The sequence below is a fragment of the Lichenostomus cassidix genome, chromosome 10 (assembly GCF_008360975.1).
Source record: "Lichenostomus cassidix isolate B80296 chromosome 10, HeHo_3.0, whole genome shotgun sequence".
Taxonomy (NCBI): domain Eukaryota; kingdom Metazoa; phylum Chordata; class Aves; order Passeriformes; family Meliphagidae; genus Lichenostomus; species Lichenostomus cassidix.
In genome coordinates, this window is record NC_139491.1 from 16,155,486 (window position 1) to 16,178,250 (window position 22,765).

The 22,765-nt window shown below is 37.0% G+C and overlaps 1 protein-coding gene across 2 annotated transcripts in view; it reads right to left on the minus strand.

Moving 5' to 3' along the window:
- Positions 1 to 5,560: 5,560 nt before the first annotated feature.
- Positions 5,561 to 22,765, minus strand: part of VPS13C (vacuolar protein sorting 13 homolog C) — a 74,099-nt gene continuing 56,894 nt past the window's right edge. The window contains exons 68-83 of one of the 2 annotated variants that reach the window (XM_085070850.1): positions 21,994 to 22,075; positions 21,811 to 21,880; positions 21,269 to 21,380; positions 20,810 to 20,923; positions 20,208 to 20,344; positions 19,857 to 19,938; positions 19,304 to 19,417; positions 18,976 to 19,051; positions 18,257 to 18,420; positions 17,681 to 17,726; positions 16,541 to 16,664; positions 15,784 to 15,898; positions 9,998 to 10,089; positions 8,905 to 9,028; positions 8,558 to 8,644; positions 5,561 to 7,196 (exon numbers count right to left, since the gene is read on the minus strand). In XM_085070850.1, coding sequence (XP_084926976.1) covers positions 7,107 to 7,196; positions 8,558 to 8,644; positions 8,905 to 9,028; positions 9,998 to 10,089; positions 15,784 to 15,898; positions 16,541 to 16,664; positions 17,681 to 17,726; positions 18,257 to 18,420; positions 18,976 to 19,051; positions 19,304 to 19,417; positions 19,857 to 19,938; positions 20,208 to 20,344; positions 20,810 to 20,923; positions 21,269 to 21,380; positions 21,811 to 21,880; positions 21,994 to 22,075 — 1,629 coding nt within the window. In that variant the 3' untranslated portion in view covers positions 5,561 to 7,106. Of the gene's footprint in view, positions 7,197 to 8,557; positions 8,645 to 8,904; positions 9,029 to 9,997; positions 10,090 to 11,633; positions 14,949 to 15,783; positions 15,899 to 16,540; positions 16,665 to 17,680; positions 17,727 to 18,256; positions 18,421 to 18,975; positions 19,052 to 19,303; positions 19,418 to 19,856; positions 19,939 to 20,207; positions 20,345 to 20,809; positions 20,924 to 21,268; positions 21,381 to 21,810; positions 21,881 to 21,993; positions 22,076 to 22,765 lie in introns of those variants that run through there. The other variant, XM_085070851.1, reaches the window with a different exon arrangement.

Genomic DNA, 22,765 nt, shown 5'->3' on the forward strand with positions numbered 1-22,765 from the left:
CCTGCCATCTCCTCAGTTCTCAGCCCTTGCCTGCAAGCCCTAAATGCTACAAGGTTAGGACATTGTGAGCAATGGCAGGAGGATCTGAGCAGCCCTCAGAATCCAGCACAGAAGGAAAGCACTCTTTGCCTGACAATACTAGAAATACCCTGGTTTTAAATGTGTAATTCCCCTACAATCAAAACTGTCTTTTCTCCCATATGCCCTTCCAGGAATATTTCTGCTCATTAAATATTTTTTTGCCAATAATAAGATCCAGCCAAATTATTAAACATTTAGGGAGCCTTACTTTGCAAAGAACTGGGGAGAGAATCATTAGAAAGAAGGAACTGGAAAGGATCCTAAAAACAGACAAAGAAAGAGACTTGCAACAAACAATACAGACACAAAAAGAGCAAATGGGCTTATGTATCTTCAATTCTTGCATGCTGCAAAGGAACATCCATGATACTCTGAGCCCTGGAAGCTCAGAGGTGTGAGGATGGCTCCTGCAACTGAACCACACAAGCTGAGGGAGGACTTGTTCTCTTTACCAGCAGCTTGTAGTGCAAGTCTCTAAAGCAAGAAGCAGCAGTCATGACCCAAATACAAAATAATATTGCTGATTTTTAATTTTTGTTTTGTTTGCAAGTATTGCTCTTAGATTTTTAAATGTATTTGAAATAGGTGTAGTATCTATCATAAAGTCCTAAGAAAAATTAATTTTTATTAACTTTAGCTAAACAGCACAAGGTACACAACCCTGTTAAAGAGTTCTCTGATGGCTTCTTGGGCTGCCTTAGATCTCTCTAAATTTATCAGATACAGAGAGGAAAACCAGGACATTGTCTGCTACACAGCCACCTCCAGATCTACAATACCATTAACAGAATGAACACTTAACTAAAAACCACACAGAAACACTTTTACTCTAAAACATTCCCCACTAAAGTCTGTACCCATGGAAATCTGCACCAAGTCAGATTATTTATTACAATGTGTACAAATAAGAAATAACAAGTGAATTATCATTGTATGTTTTTTTAGATCCAAAATTCAAGGTTTGGATCTAAAGCTTTAAAAGTTTCTGACAGGTTCTGATTTACAGCTCCATGCTCTGCACTGACCACATCAAGAAGGTGATTTTTAAAGTGTGGTATCCAGGCAGGAGGAGGGTGGGCAGGAAATGTGTGACACCAGCAGTAAAATACAAAGGTTCATTCCCCCACCTTGTGGGTAACTACTGGAACAACAGCTTAGAGCAGCATCCCCTCATTTGCAGCCTTGACACATTCATCTATGGCATTCCACACAGATTGCTGCTGTGCTACAGTGAGTCCAACTTGAAAACATCTTTGCAATTAACTCCAAGTTTATTTAAGTAACATGCTGTTTTATTTTTTAATTTCCACAGCAACTTAGAAAATGTCTACTCTTGATGTTTATCAGTATCACTTTTTGAAGGCTGGTACACTGTTATAAGTGTGCAGAAGGTCCTAAAAAGTTAGCTATTAAGCTGTTTAAAGTTTCTTATTATACTAAACTTGCATTTTCTCCTGTTACTTGATTATATACCTTTGTGCTTTTACTCATAGTTAAGCTGCAACAATTCTATGAGATCAGTTGCAGAAGTCTTTTTGGATCCCTTGTGAGCATCTTAGTCTACTGTCATAGACCTTGAAAAGTCAACAGCAAGTTTCTTCCCAGCAGGAAAAGGAAAAGCACAGCCAGAGGTGAAGATGACAAACACAAGAGGAAGCTCCATAAACACAATCCAGTCCTCATACATCACCTAAGGCAAGGGCAGACTCAGGGCCACATTTATCAGAGCAGAGACTAGACCTGCATAGCTGTTATTTACCTATAAAGCTTTTATTACATGTGAGAGGAATGTATGTCACACCTGATGGGGAGACGTTTCAAACCCCTGCAAACTCTACATCATTTAGTGCACAAACTGCTTCCCAATTTTTCAAGCCTTTGTTTCAGACAAGCTTTTTGCAGACTTGAACATCTTTACTGTACTTACCTCTGATAAACAGGAGAGTCTGGAAACAACATGGACAAACACAGAAGATCAGCACTGGAATCTGAGTGTTGTCATTCTTGAAATAAAGAGCATTTTCAGTGCTCCATCTGCTGACTCCACTCAAGAATCTGGGAAAGGCTCTGTCTCTCTGACTGAAATCCAAACAAAAATTTCTTTTCCCTGTTAAAATCTAAAGAATTTACTGTTCTCAAGTACTGCAGTTTGTCTTCATAACTAGGTATTTTCCCAATTACTGATGTAAAAGGAATTTGTAGCAGGATACCAAATAAGCTTATTAATAATTTGTTTTTACCTCTAAAGACTTAGCCATTTTATGGATTTATCCCTATCCTGCTTTCACCTTGCTTCACTTCCAACCTACCACATCAATATTATGGGGATTCCTCCCATCTCCCTTGTTCCCCTGGGCCCAATGCAATCTGAAGACTAGATCAGGATAGACAATAAACAATCTCATTTCATAATAAATAATAAAAAATGTAGTCAAACTAGAGATTTACTTGTTGACTTACAGGAAGGGTGAGGATCCAGAGAACTGAATCAAGTTTTAAATTCACATGTTCCTTTCAATACGTCAATTTTTTCCTTTTTAGTTATTTCTCCTTTCATATTTCAGCTTTTGTCCCTCAGACTACTGAGGTAACTAGATTAAGCTACCACCTTAGTTGATGAAAAATATCTGGAAAAATTCAAAACAGAAGCAAATTGCAGCGCAGAGATAATAAATGCTAAAGTCTGGAGATCTGTGTATTTGCCTCAGTGTTACTTAGTGATTATGCAAATAAAATCCATAATCCAAAGGATGGAATTGCATTAGGATCATTAGTAAACTAAAGCATATTCCACATACCTGGAACAAATTTTAATTAGACATCTAGTTGTAAAATAACTTCTCCCCCCCACTCCAATCTGTCCTCCTGCTATGTCGCATCACGTTTTATCTGGAACTGCCCTCTCCCTCCAAAGCGTACCTGTGTCCAGGAAATCTTAATAAACAGATTAAAGCTTGGATTTTTCCAGGGAAACTTGAAGTTGTATATGTTGATTCTCAAATCCCTCCACTTGTTTCTTACATTAGAACTTCTCTGGCCAGTCCACTGGCATCTATTCCAAATTAAGTCTTCCCACTCAGGTTTGACTAAATGCGACTTTATAAGCTGTTGAAAGAATTACTTTGTCAAGCAGATGCTAGCTACTTTCCAAAGGTTTCACAAGTCAGTTTACACTTTTAAAATTAAATCCTTTTAATTTTATTTTTAAATATTCTGAGTGACCTAAGGTACCCTTATATAAATAATCCTTGTTGCCAACCAAAGCCCAAGATTAGGATATACCTAACTGTAATCTCTGTGTTACTCCACTACAACAAAAGCTTATTTACTGCCAGCAATGAAGTAAGAACATTGGCACTTGGTTGTTAAGCTGAATTACTTATTTTATCCCCTCCTTCAACTTCACAATTTATTCCCTCCAAAATTATTTATTCTCTTGCTATTAAACCACTCCCTATTCTGTGCTTATAATACACCAAACAATCTTCCAGGCTCTGCAAATTTTGAGAAAATGGTTAAATGTGATGGTGAGAGGTATGAAGTTTTTTTTGATGCATATACTTTAGCACAGGAAACCCAAAACCTCATATCTTGGGTGATTTTCTTTGGTTTTTGGGGGAGAGGGGGATATTTCAGATTTCCTGCTGCAATAGAATCCCAGATCAGCTGGGCTTGGAAGGCTGAGACTGCCCAGTCCAGGCTGAGCCAGACAGAGAGTGTTGTCCAGGACTATGTGGACTTAAGTTGCAAGTATCTGCAGAGATGGATATTCCACAACCTGAGGGGTTTTAAGAATAGTGAGATGCTATTTGTTTCTTTACAGTTTCACTTAAGCACTTTAAAGTGGTTGGCTTACTGTAATTCTGTAGAGAATGACTGGCAGTAGTCAATGAATGTAAGGTCATTTTAAGAGGAAAATGTGGCAGTAAAATCCAATGAAAAATCTCATGTAAAGAGAGCCTAAAATCCCCTTGAACAGTTAACGGCGAAATGGACCAAGCTCATGTAAGAAATCAGTAAAGAAACTGCATTTTCAAAATATAACATTCTAGTATGTGAGTTTTTGTTCATCTCCAGATTGGGCAGAAATACAAGGAAAATTATCAAAGTAAAATGCTCCCTAAAGAAAGCTCACAGTTAAGTGGAACTGATAGCACTATCCTGTGAAGAAGCACATATAGTTATTACTTATTCGAAAAGTTCTCATTTATTCTCTATTTTTTAAAGAATTAAGTGGTTCTAATAATGTAAGTGAAAGCATATTAATGTATTTTTCAACGAAACAGCTTGATTGTATTATCATTTTTCTGCAATTGTCCTGTTAAAGTGGTTACTAGGTCACAGATGTACACTGAGGAAGGCTGTGCTGTTCTTCACCTAGGGAGCAGTGAGCAAGCTGGGGGCACAGAGGGCAGAGCACAAAGGACTGAGAAGTTTCAGAAGGGTTTGAGGAGGCTACAGCTGAACCAAGAGGCTGAGAAATAATCACAAGGACTAAACATTCATCCACAGCTTGCCAAAAAAAATGCTTTTGAAGAGCTGGAGAAACTATGATGAGCCAGAAAACAAAGGAGTAACTGAAGCAAGGCAAGGACCCAGGCCTGACATAAATGCTTGGGAGTTCTAATTAACACTAATTTTACTGTCTTAACATTCCATAAAAAATTACTGAGACAGCAAAACACTTTTGGAAGCTCATTGTCAAGAAAGGGCTAGGAAGATCTCAAAGCAACAAAAGCAAAGACAGAAGGACACATTCTAAAATGGAATGGAACACTTCAGCAAAGCACAGGACAAGCACTGCAAACCCATTCATCCCAAACACCTTTTTTCATTTAACCAAGAAATAGAATTCCTCTCTCATGTCCTCTTGATCCAAGTGGTAAAGATGGCTGTTCATCCATCCAGCTGGAGGTTATCTATCAGTTCAAATTCAGCTAACAACCCCAACTGAGAAGATACACATTTCATAATAAAAACTTCTGCTTCTTCAGTACTTTTAAAGACAGAGTTTCTTCATTGAACCTAATCATACGTACAGTGAGAAAATATCTACTGTTTACATTCAAGCCAGAAAGTTTACCAAAAAATGAGGAAGTATATAACTGAATCAAGCAGATGACTGGAGTCAAAAACGTGTCTCCAGGACCATTTTAAGCTCCAATTCTCCACCTAAAAGCCAGCACATGGTACTGTCTGAACCCGCACCAAATAGACCAAAGTGACATCTATTTTCAAGTATGAATTAAGAGGCAGAACACATACAACTATCCCTAAATGCCAGAAATCAAAATACAAGAGCTGCTGAGCTGTGGAAAGCTCCACAGTATTGGAGCTTTCCAATAAAATCTCCAAAAGATGGTATTCTGCAGTACCATCATATTCCAACCATTGTTTTCATATGGTGTCAGCGACATGAGGCAAACCAACAGTATTTAATGCACTTTGGAACCAACAACACTTAAAATCATAGCACAAATACTTGCATATAAAAATTTATTGTCATTTTTTTTAAACAAGAACTTAAATACATACAACCTAGACAGCTCATTTATTTATTGCTTGAGCAGAGCTTTCTAGAAAAGAGGTGATAGCACAGAAGTAAAGGTTGTGCCACATTTTTTCCCCTGTAGCAAAGTGGATTAATAGCCATGTGCATACAACAGCAATAAAATCGTATGTGCAATACTCTCTAAAAGTTCTGTTTGGCAGCTTAGTTTCAAATGTCTCAAGCTTTGTAACTTTGGTGAGCTCACAGGTACAGGTTAAGAGTGCATTTAGACAATGCAGCAGCCCTTAAGGATAAAGCTTAAAAACCGAGGCCTGGTTCACTGCATGGATCTGTAGAAAAATATTGCGATTTTAGTTCATCAAGTCTGTATCTACAGCTATTACCTAGCACAAAATTAAAGTAAGAGACAGAAATTATTCTTTCCAAGTGAAGTAAGTTGGAAAGGGCACATTTTGGTGAGTTTTCGCAAGGACACTGATTATCCTATTCAAGAGCCAAAGAGTGACAGCAAAAGCTGTCAGTTCACTGATCACTGAACTCAAGTCTTTTTGCTCATACAGTCCTTGACTCGGTTACTTATGGATGTGGCTCGTGTTAAGAACAGAACTTGTCTCGAGGAAGATCGTGGGATTATTCGTACCAGGCATACCCTTTGTGTTTAAATGTCGTGTTATACTGAATGCTAACACTCTTCAGGAAGAGAAACTGCAACAAAAACGTTGTATCAGAAGTGACTTTTAACTTAATGAGATGGCATTCTTCCAGTGGAGTAACTGTACACTGAAATATGGCAAGTTAATTACTGAGATTTAAGCTTTAGACAAACAGTGCTAAACCCAGTGTGCTGTTCCTCCTGGAGAAGTCTTTAAGCTACAGTGATACAACCAAAACCATAAACATGCACATGACAGGTGAATATTTTCCACTTTTAAAGTGCAGATTTTCATTTACAGTGTGACAGCATTCCAAATGTAACAGTGCCAGACAACAATAGCATATTTCTTTCATATATACTCATTCTTACATTGCTTCAATGCAGTATTTTCAGGGATAAAACTGTATTAGCTAAATTGTGTACATTTTCTTAATTTAAGGAGAAGAATGTCTAAAAAAGAGTTTTTAATTCATTTCAGTCATTAACATAAGTACTTCATTTTGCAAAACACCAGAACCACAACTACTACCACCAGCCTGTAAACCATAGAGTGCAAACAAGATAACCCCTTCATTTTAGAAGCTCTGACATTAAAAAAGGCAGAAAATAAAATTCCAGAGTGGGAAAGCATTTTATCAAAAATCATAATTTTTAAACTGATATGCACATTTTAGAAATCCATTGTTTCCAAAAGATGCATAACTTCTAAAACAAAAGTGTTAATGGCTGTTAACTTTGAAAGAAGACCTCAGATCTTCTTTTCGCCCAATGTTTCCATGTTGCTTCTAATCAATTTTAGGGAGAAAATGGCATACCAAAGGTCAAACCCAACAAATCCTCTCATTATCAAGACAGCATTTAAGACTTCCTCAGGTGCAGGGATGCTCTCTTCACCAGCTTCTGCTGTTTTTGTGCTGTCTGGGCTTCCTGAATGGCACAACAAGCCCACTGTAAAACAACACAGTGAAAGCAAAAACTAATTAAAGCAAGCAGCAGTTTTCTTCCATAAGATGTTACTAAAACATAGCTAATTCAACACACATGGAAACCCACATAGACATAGGCTAGTTTAACTTAGATACCTCCTGATTCACGTGCACAGCACTCAACTGATGAACAGAAACAGAAAACCATTAAAAGTAAATGGGTAGGGTTGCACTTGAGAACAGAACAATCTATTTTTCATATATAGATACTAGCATAAACATTAATAAAGGAATGTGCAGTTAGGAAATAATACAAAAAACAGGTAAATAAATACAAGGAATCATCCTTCTAGTGTGGCCTGTGTGTTTTGTGCAATGCTCCAGCTTCGGCCATGCCACTAAGATAGAGACAAACTAAAAGGATTTAAATTACTTAATTCCAAGTGTGATTTGGAAGACATGCTTTAAGAGAAAGCTGAAGGAACATTTTTAAACAAGACACAGTAAAGAACTAATACAGACTCTTCCAGTAGATAAAGTGCCTCAAAATTATAGCAATTTTTTTCCTTCCCAGTCTAACCCGCTCTTTTCAAAGGCTCAATCAATGTAATAGCAGCAATTTGGCCCCGGTTCTGATTCCATCTGCTGACTTGCCATTTACTGGAGCTACAATTTCAAGCCTGCTCCCAAGACACTGCAGCTAATTGATTTCACTTTTGGTATCTGGGAGAACAGGACCTCCCTCATCACCTGATACAACACTTCAGTAACACACATGGTTTCCTAGGTAAATGTTTCTGTTGTTGAAGTACCCTGGAATTTATCCAAATTTGATAGAGCAGATTATGTAAGTTACCTACAAGATCCAACCACCCACAGAACAAAAGCTCCCCAGCCTCCCCAGCACCAACAGGAACAAAGATTTAGAGATAAATGGTAGAAAAACAAGGTGTGGGGAGGGAGGAGGGAGGAATCTAAGTAAGCCTTTTCACACAAGGTCCACTTACTGGCTTAGTCAGGTGATCTTGAAATAATGAGGAGTATGTTGAATCCTAGAGACTACAGGGAATATAACACGACCTAGTACTTTAGATATTGGAATTCTTTTCCTTTAATGAGCTTTAACATACAAACCCTAAGACTATGTAACTTCAACATTAAATTATTATTGCATAAACTCTCTTGAAGGCTTTGGCCTACCTGGTGTCATCATACTCCTTGATAAACTAATTCTTCAATATGAAACTATGGTAAATGGTCCTCAGGCACGGCAGCCTATTCTCTAAACAAGTCTCTGAACATTACCATCTTTTTTACACACTGAGTTTCAACAACTGTTAACAATATCATAAGAAAAGAAGATTAAAAAAAATATATATATACCCTTGCTGTAGCTTCATCCCGAAGCTGAACTGTCTTTACACATTCATGACCTGTACTGTCCTTTATTTGGAACATCTTTTGATCCTGCTGCAGAGGAGAACAAAAATGTGCTTCAGATGACTCACAAAACAAGAATGCACAATCTGGTACTTAAATGGCTTGAATGTCAACTTCAGGTTAAATTTCAACATGGTCTCTGTCCAATCCAGCTGTCATACTTGCAAGAAGCTCTCAGTAAATCCTGCCATACAGCCTCTTAGTTAGCAGTTTGAACCACCAATAAGTTAAAAGCATGTATGGAGCTCTGATGAGTGTTAAACAGAAGAAAGTTTGCATGCTTTTCTTACCCAAACAGTAATTTTTAAAATATTTGCTTCATAGGAGGGATAACGTGTAAACTCTTCAAATAAGTAATCCCACTCTGTTGTTAAATGGCCTAAGATTTCCACTTCTTTCACATATATCACTCTCCTATTCAAGAAAAAGAAAAGTTAATATTCAATTTCTCCCAGGGACTAGAATTTTGCGAGAAAAACTAAAAAAAATGAAAACATTTGTTTAAGGCAGAATTTTCAATGTGGATTAAAGGTATCCACTCAGTCACAGTGGACCTGTATTTCCTTAATACATTCTGAGACAGTCACTTGGTCTTTAAAATTCAGAGATGATCTAAGATACCCCACAGTATGAGCAGGCCAAGAACTGGCGTAAGGAGAGAAGTGCACATTTATCTAAGGCTGGAAGCAACTGAATTGCCCAATTATCATTCATGGACTTGGTGAGTGTCTTGACAAAGCTTGGCCATCTGTAGCCTGAATGCTGAGGTGTGCTGGTCATTATTAAAAAAACACACTGGGGAGCCTCCATGGTCTTGTTATGGATGAGCATCTCTCATACATTAAGGCAAGGTGGAAACTGGTGACATATGGGATGTGGAGATCATAATCTTTTTCATTATCTAAATTTATTTAGAAGGTTTTGAGTCCTCAAACTCGGGACTGGTATCATCTTTAATTCTAAAAGTGGTCTGATGAGTTTAATATCAATTTTCATGCTGGTACAAAAACTTAAGACTTAGTTTAGAATATCCTTTAATTAACAAGATTGTAAACATGTATAATCAAACTGTTGGCTTGACTGCAAACTTTTACCACAAGCTAATTTGAAAAATCAAAAACAAAGAGAAAAAAACTGGAATATTTACTTCTGGTATAATGAAAGGATCACTGATTTCAGAGTAAACTGTCTTCCCAAATTATCCAGCACTGACATCACAACTAGATTACATTTTCCATTAAGGAAACAAAATAAACTATTAAAAAAATCAAGAAGAAAATAGGAAAATAGGCAGACAATAGCAATCAACTCAGTCTTAGCCAGATGTCTAATCCCCAAGTTGAAACCATGTCAAGCCCTTAGAAAGCATGCAAAATTTAATACCTGTTGGTAATAATAAGGTTTGCTCTTCTGCCTCTTGGAATTGCACAGTGGTATTGATACACCTCCTTTTCCAACTTCCTGATGTGCAATTTCTGAAACAGAAACACAAAATTATTTTGGGGCTTTACAACAAAAAAAAAAAAACCAAAAATAAATCAAATTGGTGTCTTAAATTCAAAAACCTTCTGAAAAGTTACCTCATTGTTAGCTCTTTAAAGGCAGAATGTCACAGAGCTCTCAGTCCTGAAGCTGAGTCACTGAAAAGTCTGATCTGTTCCACTCAGAGGTGGAATACTGACACTGCTGTATCAGAGTATTTCTTCACCTTTAATTTCCCTTCTGTGCTACTCATTGTTTAATAATGTTCATTCTGCTATACCCCATGCTGCAGGCTTCATTCAGGAGTGAAAATCCTGCAAAGGTCACGGACCTTTATGAGGTACATGACCCAGACCCTCAGAAAGAAACCATCCAGATACAAATTCCCAATGCACCTCCAGATCAGGCTTCTGAAGCACTTAGCAGGTATGACTATTCAACACCCAAAATACAGAGGTGTATGAAACTGCAACATTAAATTACTCATCATGTTTTGATTAGACAACTACAACTCAAGTGACAACCTACAAGTACAGAAAAAGTTTAGCAACAAAGTACTAAAGTGCTCCTAGGATTTTTTTTTTTTTTTTTTTTTGCAATCATGCACTGGTTTTTTTCAGATTTCCCATTCTGTACATACTCTTTGACTGAAGTGTAAAGTTTCTCAGAGAGTGTCACCAGGATTACAAATTCCATCAACAACATAGATCAGCACAGAACACAGGCTCACAGTCATCACTACATCAAGCTCTCAGTAACACTGGATTAAAGGCAGCAAGACTCACAGAGTGACACCTGAGAGTATTTGTGGGAAAGGAATACACATCAAAACATCATGCAGAAAAAGACAGAAGCATGAAATTAATAATATGCTACCAGTGGGAACACAGCCTCAAAGTGGGTATGAGAATAAATCTGTGTCAACTACTGGTTTTCCTAACATGCAAAAAGTCTTTACAAAAGACAATTATAAATAGTGTCTAATTAGTAAAAATTAGCAAGACAGTTATATGAGCATATAGTCAATGCATATAAGCTTTGTACCCTCTAGGTCAATACAACCACCTTTTTATCATCCAATCTGTTTTAAGGGAAAATGGGCAGCTCCAGTGGAGGAACATGGGCAAACATAAGGAAGAATGCCTGGATGCAGAATGCACACACTTCAGATCAACCTTTGACAAGTGCCTTGCAAATGGGTGCCCCAAAATTGGTTTGATATTTTCACGAGTAAAATAAGATGAAATTCAGTTTATTTTACAGCTGTTACTGTGGAACTCACCCTCTATAACAGTCAATTCCTCAACTTGTTTCTGACAAACTAGGAACAACCAAAAGGAAGGACTAAAAATTCACTGTGTTTTTATTTCTTGTAAATGGACATTTCCTTTTGTATTTCCATAAATGGACCCATAAAACCAATAAGATGGCAATAGCAGCTCCACTTGACTCCACAGTTATCTATGATTACCAGGTTTAACTCTATGCAGTTTTAGTAATCAAAATTGAAAGATCAGCTTCCATAAGAATCAATTACAAGAAAGTTCAACGTTTTTTATATTTGCATTTTATTTTCATATATTCAAAAGTTCAACAAATATCTTAAAGCATCAGCATACATCACAACTGACTCCAAAACATCCTTTAATCTCAAAAGTGGATGAATATTCAAGAGCTGAAATCAACAGCATAATGTTTTCCTGGACTTGCTCTCTAGTGATGTTATGTTTTGAAATACATTTTAATTCAGCATTTTTCAGCAACCAAAACCACAGAGTCAACCAACATCTTCTATAAAAAAATATCCCTTTCTGACCATCTTAAAAATTTCTGAAACTGTACAATGTACATGAAAGCAAAGATGCCAGAAAGACTGTTTATCTCAAAGTGTCTTCAAAATACTTGAAGAAACATGGATATGACTAAAATGAAAATATGAACTCACATTTTATGCCTGAACCAAAGCTGTTTCAAAAACAAGTAAAAAATTTAAGAAATAGAAAACCCACCACCATGTGAAGACTGTAATTCAAAGGCTGCAATCCATATTCTGAATCCTTTTGTTGAATATGAAGAAATTAGACATGCCACATATTTAAACAGATTTATTCATAAGCATGTTTCTCTATTCAAACTCAAAGCTTTGGAGAGAAAGCCTATTTCTCATAACTTCAGAAACAATCCCGATAGTATTTTTAGATTTTACATGCAATATGTTACTAAAGTAAGAGTTCCCACTGAGGTCTGTGCCTAAGAGATGCAGTATTTCTCAGAGCTATTCTCAATACACCTGATAGGTGCCAGCACAATGGTGGTGGCATTATGTAAAAAGGGGGTTGCACTTGATGTAAATTACTCCATGATCTGCAAACTTAAAATTCAGACATCTTTATCAAAAGCTGTTATTTTTATGAGCATACTAGAGCACTTTGAAGAAGTTAACTCATTCTTATTTTACATGGAAATGAAAGAACCAGTGCAAATTTACACAGCAGAACAGTGAGTCAACCAGAAATAGAATCTGCAGTTTCCAGCACAGTCTATGCTCTGCCACACAACACTGTCTCACCACCCTGCCTCAATTATTCATGAGGTGTTCTGCATTCTTTATAAAGCTCCATGCTTTAACTGGGAAATGAAACAAAGTAATGCCACAGGCACTGAATAATGTATGAGTGCCATCATGCCAGCCCTGAGGAGCTGGGTGAGCAGCAGCCCCTCACTGGGCACAGCCCTGCCACCCCAAAGGCCTCTAGCACCTGCTCCAGCAAAACTCCACTGCTCAGACCGTGATGAAAACTCGAGAACTGATTCCTTGGAAAACCATTCTCCTAGAGCTGCCCTATTCATCCTTTGAGTTCCCCAGCTACGCTGTGCATTTGCATTTAACAAAGCACACCGTGTACTACTCCTCTCACCCCTGAGCTGAGGCAAGGTCTGCACCACTCACATCTGACTGCCAGATCAGAACTGACTGAGCACATCCCTACACAGCCCACACACTTTAGATCCAGCACTGCTGGGAGAAAGAACTGCATAAACACATTTACACAAGTGAACTGATCTACTCCACCTGGCTACTGTCCTCAGTTTGCACCAGAAGCCCCACTTCCCTGTGGAAAAAAAGACCTTGTCTTTCAAAACTACATGTTTGTTCCTCCTAAGACAAGCTCTAATGCCTACATTTCACACATAAGAATTAAGGTGAAATATTTTTCCATCCCATCACTGGATGGTATTGAGGCAACTGTTCCTTAAGGTAAACTTACAAGGTTTCCACCCTGCGAGCATGTATTTATTTTAAAGGGATATATGCATTAAATGCAGTTACAGTAGATGAGAAGGTGTGGGTTCTGGTAAAACTACTTGTGACATAGGATCAAAACTGAATCCAAATATAAACAGCACTTGTACCCATTGTAGTTAAATTTGTAAATGCACATGGAACTGACTGACTCATCTTTTTCATTAAATATCCAATTTCATGTAAAGACACTGTCCCCTCTTGCTTCTAATTTACATTAGAAAACAAAGCCTTCCCAATACTGACCTCTAGCATAAAAACCAAAATCAGTTAAATAAACCTCCCCTGATTCCATTAAGTTACTTCTTGAAAGAAACAAACTGTATTGATGGAACTATACAGAGGATTCATTCCTGGTTTGTATCCAATTCCAATCTACACCATTTAGATCTAAGAAAAATACAAATACTAGATGTGGAGTAACTGCATGATATTGAATTTTCCGTGTTGACTGTGTCGCCTTTTCCTCTTTGCCAGATGTAAAAAATACAGTAAAAAAAACAAGAAGAAAAAATACGACCTGCTTAGTATATCATAACTTAATTTAATTTAGTCAGCTAAAAAAAAATACTAAATTATTTTTGAAACAATTTTAAATTGACCATTAAATTCTAAAAAGGCATTAGCAGCAAAGATGCCTCTGTTCAACATTTTTCCCATATGACAGGCAAAAAATTTGCTCTGACAACAGCTTGTTAAGCTTAGCTTGCTAATTTTTAAGATGCTGTATTAGTAATGAAATTTATGGCAGCACTTAGTTTAGAAATAGATATATATTTTATATCTATATATGTGTGTGTGCATGTGTAAATTCCTATTAACAGCTTCAAGTTTACACTTATTTAATTATGTTGAACAGCTAAGCCCCTGAAGGTTCTGTGAATGAAAAGCAGAGTCACTTAAGCTGGCTACATGTTTTAACTGACAAATGTTCATAAAGAATCAGTAATAGTAACTCGAAGGCATAGTGGCTCATCAGATGTGTAGCTGACAGGCCTATGGCATAGTACAAAAACCACAAGTACAAGTTTTCTCAGCATTTCTGTGAAAACAGTAATTCCAGGTCATGAAATTATCAGCATTTTCCCAGAAGTAAATTCCATTCAATATCACTATTTTAAATTGTGCTCAAGATGTTGCTGTCCCACTCTGTCCACAGCCCTAGCTCTAGGAGAACATCAATACATAAATGAACTCAGGATCTAACCTACCATGGTTCTTTTTTCCAAGTGCCTTCTGTTGTTGCCATTCATAAGGAGCTAAACATCCTTAGAAAAACAAATTTATAGGAGACAAACCCTCCCTGTCTCTCCCATCTGACTCAGTCATCTAATCTTACTGAAGATGGTTATTCAAGTTTGTATTCTTAGCCTGGACAACATCAAACACTGTTTTATTCAACTGCTGCACAGAAAAGATACAAATGAATGGGAGAGGACATGGTAAATTCAATCATGCCCTTCATCTAAATACTTAAGGCAGGTAAAAAACCGTGACAGAAATAGACAAGAAATATGGAAAATGTTTACTCCATTATTCCAGTTCTTGCTGCATGCCAGGAGAGAAGGAGAAAGAAAACAAACGTTAGAAATAGAACAGGGAATAAGGATTAAAAGACCATCTACAAGCAAGTAGCAAATATCCAAGTTTTGATCTTAAAATGTTCATGCAGACAGTTATTTTACTCTAACTTTTTAACAACAAAATAAGTATTTCAAGACAGCTTTGAAGAACACAAACTCTGAAATACAAATTAACCAGATTCTGACTATCTAGAACTTGAAAACTCATGTTATTCATCCTCCATATGTTAGCCACATCCCTACGAGAAAGCAGGCTAAATGTCCACACAGTGCCTGTAGCTATGACAGATTGCTATTATGAACAACATAAGGAAAAAACAAACTGTGGTATTTTGAAAATTTATGCAGTTTTTTCAACTGCTGATACAACCAAACAATTCAAGCTCTATTAATCTTGTTAAAAAGTTGCTTAGTTTGTAAACCAACCTCAGCTTTGCTATAAAGACAAAAATTTAGAACTGAGTATCAAAATGTTTTTGTTTCCACATACTCAAATCTTAATTCTAGTAATTCTTAATCCTACTTCCTACTTCCAGAGCATGAGAGATGATTACAGAACATAAAATGGAGAAGACCCAAGAGTAGCAATGCTGCAGCTTCCTTTTTGCATTCAGCTTATTCCAAGCACTGGACCGTCCCTGCTATGCAGGCTTACAACATAGCCGTACAACATAGGCTGGGGCAAATTTTTCTTTTGGATAATGACTGCTACAGGTCCCTGGCAGCTTGTTTGCAACTTAATCCTTTATGGAACCCTGCAGGTTAGAGAAGTTTAACCGTGTATACAATGCAAAACATACCTCAAATAAATCATAGCCCTCAGCTTCCACCCTGTTGTAGGGCCGGATGATGCCATCTTCACGGATGAGGCGTGGGGGACGCAGATTTGACACTTCTTCAGTTGATTCTGCCACCCTGCCATGGACACAGCAACAGCATTCTGGTAAGCTTAATACAACCCTGAGTTTCACCAATGTATCTTTAAAAAGTCATCCTTTTACTTGCCACATATCCCACTTACCCATCCTGGGTACTCTGCAGATGTGAATAGTAGAAACACTGCTGGTAACAAATCCAAAGTAGCAATAGCCAATTAAGCAGCTACAGAATAAGCTGAAGTTTATTCCCAAAGGCAGACCATTGACTGAGGGTTCTCAAGTTTATTAGCACACTATCCCAAAGGTCTCCTTAAAACACAAAGAGCCCCTGATGTGCACTGCTAACCAAATTTCAGACTGGGAAGTTTTACTCTGGAAACTTCGGTAGTATATTTTTCATAGCAAATTTAACTGACATTTCTCATCAGGGCAAGGAGCAAAAGGAAAAATCTGATTAGCTATTGTCTGCCTGAACTACAACACTGCAAGGTGTTCTCTGAAGCAGCAATTTCCACATCACCTTAAAATATGTTCGTTACAGGCTACTGGACATTTCTCAACCACATGTATCATCCTGCTTATTGTATTTAACAAATAATTCTGTGGGACTACTGGAGCACTTTACCACCGGGTATCCAACATAGGGGAAATGCTTCAAACCCTCCTCTTGGCACTGTACCTTTGAATTCCCTGGAAGGTACTGCTCGCCATATCTACAATGCCTCCCGTTGGGCGAGCTACCACTCCCACCAGCCCCTTGCCAATTCCTTTAAAGAATCCAGCTGCACCTTCTTTTTTGGCCCCTTTGGAAGAAAAGAAACAGAAGAATACATGTTTTCATAACCTACTTGAAGACATTGACCACGGAATTAAACCATTACTGCTACACAGCAAATGTTTTCTACCAGAAACAACCCACAGCCATTGATTGCATGGAGTCCTATTGTACAAAGAGCTGTTTGTGGAAAGTCACCCATTGCTTCTTGGTCTGCTCAAACACATCACTGTTCACTTGTTACCTTATCAGCCTCCAAAAGGGGCCAGAACTGTGATGGTATCAAGATTCTCCTCACACTTTCAGTCTGGATTATAGGCCATAGATCAGTTTTTTATAGATTGACAGTAATAACAAAATATTCTGAAGACACTAAGATGCACAAGTGTGATAGAAGTTAACTATTTCTATCTCAAAATTACATGGTTCTGGTTATACATAACTATGGAAAAGCCAAAAGAGTTCAGAAAGTAGGTGTGTCCATCCATGAAAGGGACAAGGACCACATATCAGAGTATCAACCAAAAGCAATAAAATATAACACAGAAACAATTGACTCCCAACATTTAAATCACTGGAACTTGAAGATTAGTAAAAGGCATTTTATCTTGGATATTGTTCACCATCTATCGTATTGATGAAGTAACAGGAATGAATTGTGACTTCAGGCATAAAAGCAAATTCGCTTTTTAAGATTTCTCCAATCTTTGGAGTCCCAAAAACCTTTGTCAACTGGTGATTTTTACCTTATTATTTTTACTATCTTTATTCTGGCTTTAAACAATGAATGGGGTACTATCATAGGCATAACAAAACACATCATGGAGACAGCCATGTCTTGATTCATACAATGGTTAAGAGTGGAAGCTAATAAAGATATTTAAGGAAATCATCATCTAAATTTACATTTGAATGAGAAATATAAAAATAATCTTGCTATGCCTTAGCATCACTACACTTAGATTGATATTTCTTAACATTACAAAATAAATTGTAAACTATTGAGAAACCATTTAAGCAGTGCAGTGCAGCCTTAGTGCTTACCTTCCACTGGTTTAGTGATGATGCCTGTCACACCTCCAACAACACCCTAAAACAAAGAAGATAATTAAATCCCCACTGAGAAACTGGAATGCTGTCAGTCCAACTGGGCAACCACTTTTCTCACATCCTTATTTTAAAGCTTGATAATGTCAAGTTCAGTATCAGAAACACTATTTGACTGGGGGTTTTGTCTTTGTTTTTTTCTCTTACTTCGTATTTTTAAGAAAACTATAACTGAGGGAAAGACTTTAATGACAGAATTGACTTCAAGGTCAAGTAAGGGCCCAGTTACTTTAATTACCTAACATAGTTGTTGAACATGAGTGACTAATTGTTTATTTATGCAATTCACAGGAGAAATTGATGTTATTTCCTTTATAAAACTGATTTCCTCAGGCTGACAGAAACATGACCTCAAACTCTACAGGTGGTGCTCTACACTGAGTCTCCTATAAACCCACTGCCTGTTTGTGTTTTCTGCTTAGTTAATGAATGGACAAAGGTCTCAAACTTGCAGGTAATTTTCAAGCATGGATCCCAAGTTGGCACATCAAGCACTCATCTCCAAATCCATACCCGTAACAGGCCTTTTCCTCCTTTGGCCAGGCTCTCCCCAAAGTCTTTTGGCTGCCGACCCATTTCCTCCCTCCTTTTCTGCTGAAATTCTTCATCCAGAGTAATGGCAGCCAAGCCTTTGCCAACAGTGCCAGTGATCCTGGACACCACCCCTGCTGCCCCACCTGAGGGAACAGGGCAAACAGCAAAACTTACTGTGCTTTCCCAGCTTAAGACCAGACAACACACAAGTTCATAGCAATTCCCCTTCATATTCAGTTTAGGTATGATGAATTTACATAGAGCAAATACAACATGTTGTCCATGAGAAGATTGTAGAATCTGATCTGATATCCATACATACAGCAAAAGGAAACACTTACACTACTTCATTACATGTTACACAGCACATTGAATCAGTGTTTCCTCTAGTTACTGTTAAGACATAACTAAATAAAAACCTAAGGTAATTGTAATAGAACACTTGTCAGGCTTCTCCAGACATTTTAGGATCATTAAAATTATGTTTCTCCTTCATCCACAGCATGTTACTAATCCAGCTATATATGCAATGTTTCTTGCTTTTGTTGCTCAGTCTACAAAACAGATATTTAGATGGTCTCAGGTAAATTATGTGTGAATGATCTGTATCACAAATACTGGCAACAGTATGACAACCTTAAATACTCACTAGAACAATAACATGGCAATTTACCAAAAGAGAACAGTATGACACATACCCACTGTGTGCCCAAGAAGACTTCTAACACCAATTACAAAGCCTTCAGCAAATTCTTCAGGTCCTTGAACAGCACCCTGAAAATTACATTTATTACAGACAGCAGAAAACTATACAAAGATGCATATTGTTTCAATAAAACCTAGCAATTCCTTTACACTGATGCAACTAAGGCATCTGAATAGGTTATTTCTTTGAAATTCACAGTAAAAAATTCCTGCTGCCTGTCTGTTCAGGGTGTGGAGTACAATGACAACAAAACTATAACCTCAGCAATATAATCCATCAGCCTTCTATAAAGACACAGCTGAAGAATCAGGAAGTCATACCTGGAATGGCTCATAGAAGAAAGCTTCAACTCCCTCAGACAAACCTCTGATTAAACCAAATGGATTTCCAAGAACATCTAATCCAAGTACAAGAACATACATCTGTTTCAGGAACTAAATAATGAGAGGGAAGAAAAAAGGCAAAAAACAAAAGCAGTGTTACAAGCTGTTACCACACACATCAGAATCCAAGGCTGGTACAGTTTTTAATTTACTACTCAAGTAAGGCTTTAGAGTACCCAACTAAGTATTCCAACTAGAATGAAGATAGGTCCAGACAAATGATGAATTGTATGTACAGACAACTAATAGACTACCTTGGTGAAGAAAAAATGAAGAAATAAAAAGGAAGGAATCCTTTAAAAAGTTTAAAAATACATTTTCAGGACACTTCTGTGTTTACATTTTCACAGCATGCCACTAGATTGCTACTTCAGCATCAGGAAATAAAAAACTAGGAGCTTTCAGAGGTATTCACCTTTTCTCTCCTATTTACTGCATTCTTTAAGATACACACACAAAATTTTACCCTCATTTGACTAAATGAGCTTACTTGTTCACTATAATGTCTGATAACTCTCTTTGTCAGTTGATCTCTCTTGTAGAACTGGTATTTGATTTCAAAGAAAGCAAGTCTGAAAGACAAGTAATCATGCATTAGTTAAAGATACCCTTCCTCATTCAAATACTTCTCTGCTTTCCTACAGATAACCCTGAAGACTTATTGCCTTAAAAAGGATCCCAAACCCCATTTTCCCTCCTTTCCTCCAAGGCTGTATACACCATACTAGAGTCAGTCAGCAAAGTTTACAATGGATCTAGTTATTAAGTGTACAGCAGTTTTGGTCAAAGTATTAAACAAAAAAAACCAAACAAACAACCCCAGCCAATTTTATTAGCTTACTTGAAAATAAGATCATCCACATCTGTTAGAGTAGCTCCAATACTTTTCAACAGTAAATTCAGAGAATGGATGGCTATCATTTCTTCTCCCTTATCTGAGGCTTCTCCACCAGAAGACAGAGACAAACTCAAATGTAACTGTCAAGGCAGAATTAGTAAAACAAGACAAATCAAGACCAAAGAAAAGCCAAACCAGAGCAGACAGCTGTGTGGGGCACATGTAAACTAACCAGCGGTGAAAGTGCTAAGTGTATTTTGACTGTCTCTGAGGAAAGCTATTATTTCTACTACTGATGATTTTTCTTCCCTTGCTCCAAAAAATCTAACTGCTTCAAGAGAAGACATGAAGATAATCCCACAGAAGAGCATTTTATTGCCATTTATGATACCTTCAGGGCAATATTTTATCTGGCTTTCAGCAATATTATACCCATTGATTCCACCCTTAGTAATGGTAAAAGGTCTGTTAATACTCATGGGCAACAAAGAAAGTTTTCCAACCAAGTATCAAATTCTAGAGAACATAAAATCTCCACTAGGGATGCATTTGCTCTAAATAATTAATTGGGTGTTTTATTAACCAATAATCTGTCTATTGCATACCTTAATTGGAGAAATATGGAAATGTTCAAAGAAGCTGAGCATTGACATGTCTGTTAGGGAAGACTCCATTAGCTCAGTGTTAAGTGCATCCACATCTTGCTGAATTAATTTAGACTGGTTTCATTATTTAAAAAGAAAAAAAAAAGAAGTTAATCTCATCTGCATACATGTAATGCAATTAATCATATCTAAATACGTCTTAATATATATAAATAAACAGTAAAAAAATAATCATAGTCAAATACAGTTAACAAACTACTTAAATATAAGTATACTAATGAATCCAGGGATTAAAAAAAAATTTACAAAAAAACCAACAACAAAACCCACCAAAAAACCCCACAACATACACAAAATTTATGGGTGATTTTTCAGTTTTACGTTATATTGATATTCACTTCAATTTCTCAATCATTTAAGGTCCCATTTGAGCAAAAATCACTTTTTCTCATACAGTACCCTTTGTCTTTCAGCTTCTGGGTCTGTAGATGGAGTGAAAAGTTCACTAAGTGCTCCTAAAAATCCTTGATCAATTTTCAGTGCCATTTCCTGGATAAGAACCATGAAGTATCTAAAATGGGGGAAACAAAGTGTATACTTGTAGAAGCTTAACTGAAATTTTACATGCTTCCCCTACACAAGTGAAGTTTTGCTACACAATGTCACAGATTAACATCCACAATATCAACTGTCAATTTATAGTTAAAAGAGTTTACTGGCCAGCACTGCACAGCAATCAGACACACAACTCTGTTATTGTAGTACAAGAAGGAAAGAATTCTGATTACTAAAGAATTTGAGTAACAGTCCCTTCATGTGGTCAGTCCTTATTTTATAGAAGTAAATTCCTTTCAGACTCATGTTTTTTTCCACTAGAGACATTTCAGAACTCAATCTGAAATCAAGATTAGTTTGGATAGGAGATCAAACTTTAGAACGAAGTTCCCTTCTAAAATATATTACATCTCTAAAATCAAATTACAGCACACTATCACACTCACTTGAATTGCAGGACTTGGCTGTATTCATTGAATCTCGTGATGATGCTGATGTCAATGAAGGGTTTTGGTTCTAAAGAGAAAAAAAAACACTTAAAAATAAATTGCCAAAATTATTTTATTAAAAATAAAAGCTCTTACTTCAAAGGCTGAATGAATCTGATATTACTATAGGCTTTCTCTTACCTGAATCCAAAGCAATTGACTTGGGAGGGGCTACAGGGTGAAATACAACAGGAAACATCGACCCAGGTAACTGATTATCAACCTAAAAAATTATTGCATAATTACAGGAATATTTTAGTGACATGACAGACAAACACCACTCCCATTCTAGAAGGCTTGAGAAACTTGTTTATAAATTGTGTTCAAGAAGAATGCAAAAGGATGACCCTGGTATCTTTGTGGAATTTTCTTACTTAGTTATAAAAGATCAGAAGATTGCAAGTGCTGCACAAGGGATGCTTAGAGAGGTTCATCCCCACAAAGATTCACTAACAAGGTCTGCAGCTGATGGCATACATTGACTGTATAGTGAAAACTACCTTCAGGCCAAAGTAAAAACAAAATGAAAGGTAAAAGGAAAGAGCAAACTTCCCCACCAGCTGGTCAGCAAAAGCATCAGAGATGCTTTTGGAGCAAATGGAGATGAAGATGACAATGATGGTGACTCACCATTATTTCCCTCTAGTACTGAACACTGCTCACTAATAGCTGCTAAAGTGCTTTACTGGCAAATTTAACACTATTAGTACTGACTGGAGTATGCTGATCTGGTGCAAGTGTTGCACATTAATTCAGTGTTAATATTGCATGTAGATATATTATTGCATAGTGGTTTAGAGTATTTAAATGTCTATTCTCTACTTCCCATAAGATAGGCAGTTTTTGTACTAAAGATCTTTAAACCTCTAGGCACACTTTGTAGAATAGTGTTACATCTCTGTATAAAAACTAT